The 2047-nt window shown below is 45.2% G+C and overlaps 1 protein-coding gene across 1 annotated transcript in view; it reads right to left on the minus strand.

Moving 5' to 3' along the window:
* Positions 1 to 2047, minus strand: part of LOC101856174 (BAI1-associated protein 3) — a gene marked incomplete at its 3' end in the record, with an annotated part of 118445 nt that overhangs the window by 34575 nt on the left and 81823 nt on the right. Inside the window, 2 exon segments of the mRNA XM_035969301.1 lie at positions 77 to 280; positions 1065 to 1227. Of these exon segments, the coding sequence (XP_035825194.1) occupies positions 77 to 280; positions 1065 to 1227 (367 nt within the window).

Raw genomic sequence — 2047 nt, forward strand, 5'->3', positions numbered from 1 at the left:
TTCCTGAGCTCATACTCCACAATGATGCACATGAGATCCTTGCACACACACACACGCACACACACACATGACTCACGTTGTATTTCCTGAGCTCATACTCCACAAAGATACACATGAGATCCTCGTGTTGCTTCACGTCAGTCCAGTTGTCATCCTCCGGGATTCCCCGGTCTTCCCTCGTGGCCAGACTGAGCTTGAGGTGAATCTCTCCCTGGATGTTGGACCGCGCCGACCGACCCTCTAGGTGATACCACTGGCTGGAACCCATGGACGGCAGGTCCTGGACATAGGGATCATCGTTTCAGGTCAGTAAAAGAAACAGGGATCATAGTTTCAGATCAGCATAAGACAGGTCAGTATTAAAAACAGGGATCATTGTTTCAGGTCAGTATTAGAAACAGGGATCATAGTTTCAGGTCAGTAGAAAAAAACAGGGATCATAGTTTCAGGTTGGTGAAAGGTTTTGGCAATCTCCTATTTTGGCCTCAAGAGTAATGAAACATCAATACATGACATAGTAACTTTATGTGAGGTTGGGTTAGGGTTGGGGTTAGGGTTAGGGTTAAGGGTAGGGGTAAGTTAAGGGTAGGGTACGGGGTAGGGTTAGGGTACGGGGTAGGGTTAGGGTACGGGGTAGGGTTAGGGTTCGGGGTAGGGTTAGGGTTCGGGGTAGGGTTCGGGGTAAGGTTAGGGGTAGGGTACAGGGTAGGGTTAGGGGTAGTGTTAGGGTACAGGGTAGGGTTAGGGGTAGGGTTGGGGTTCGGGGTAGGGTCAGGGTCAGGGTATGGGGTAGGGTTAGGGGTAGGGTTGTAGGATGGTAGAGACGTAATACTAATCGTTAGGGCCAAAGCCGGATGTTTCCAAAGTATAAAAGCGCCCGTAACGACATAAGGTCATAAGAGCGCGCAAGGAATGGTATTGTCCGTGTCCGAGTTTGACCATGTTTTTCGTCAAATTAGACACCCCCCCCCCAAAGGTTCATCTAAAATTATATAATTATCTACCGTAATAACAGGTCCTTTTTTGCATGCTCTCATTCCTAAGTCCCCCTTGCTACCACTCACATCTAGCGGGATGTTGACACTGCCCAGGAAATCGTCCACGCTGTTGTCCTTAGAGCGGGCCGACTGCGCCACCTGCTTGAAGAACCGGCCTAGACCTTTGAGGCCAGACACCTCGTTCAGTTTCTTAGCCGCTTCCACCACCGAGGACTCGTCGTCATGATCCCTGGAACGGTGGAATGGTGAAATGGTGAAATGGTGAAATGGTGGAATGGTGAAATGGTGAAATGGTGAAATGATGAAATGGTGAAATGGTGAAATAGTGAAATAGTGAAATGGTGGAATGGTGAAATGGTGAAAGGGTGAAATAGTGGAATGGTGGAATGGTGAAATGGCGAAAAGGTATAGGTTTAACGCCCCTATCAACACTATTACTAGTATTTTTTTCTTTCTTTTTTAGTAGAGTTTTTACGGCGCTTGCAACTGAAGAGGGTTATATGAGTGCCTATATATTACTAGTATTACGTTATTTAAGAGGTGGGACCTCCTTGTTCAACGTCCGTCTCCGAAAGGACCAAGTCAAGGGAGGAAATCGTGTAAACAGCCTTTCCCAAGGACACAACGTTGGAATGTTTAATTTCGGCTTTAATTTAGTTTTAGTTTTAGTAAAGGTTTAACGGCACTTGCAACACAGTACGGTCACGTAAGTGTGGAAGATTAGATGTGTTACAAGAGAGTAACAAACACAAAGAATATAGAGCAGAGATAAGGACGATAGATGTTCGACAGGAAGGAGGAGAGTGATAGTGCAGGGTGCATAAATAATATTGTGATTGATCGCTTATGTTTTACGTCACTACCGACACGGTTAGACTGTTTAGAATTCATTCTACCCATAGAAATATTCGTCAGATAATGTTCGCACACTCTACAAATTAAATACGTTCAAAGAAATAATCGGCATACAATATTCTCATATACATAACTACCGATTCATTGTTTTGCGCTTCAATCACCGCAATTTAGATCATTCAATAACCTCTCCA

Source organism: Aplysia californica, unplaced genomic scaffold (genome assembly GCF_000002075.1).
Source record: "Aplysia californica isolate F4 #8 unplaced genomic scaffold, AplCal3.0 scaffold00135, whole genome shotgun sequence".
Classification (NCBI taxonomy): domain Eukaryota; kingdom Metazoa; phylum Mollusca; class Gastropoda; order Aplysiida; family Aplysiidae; genus Aplysia; species Aplysia californica.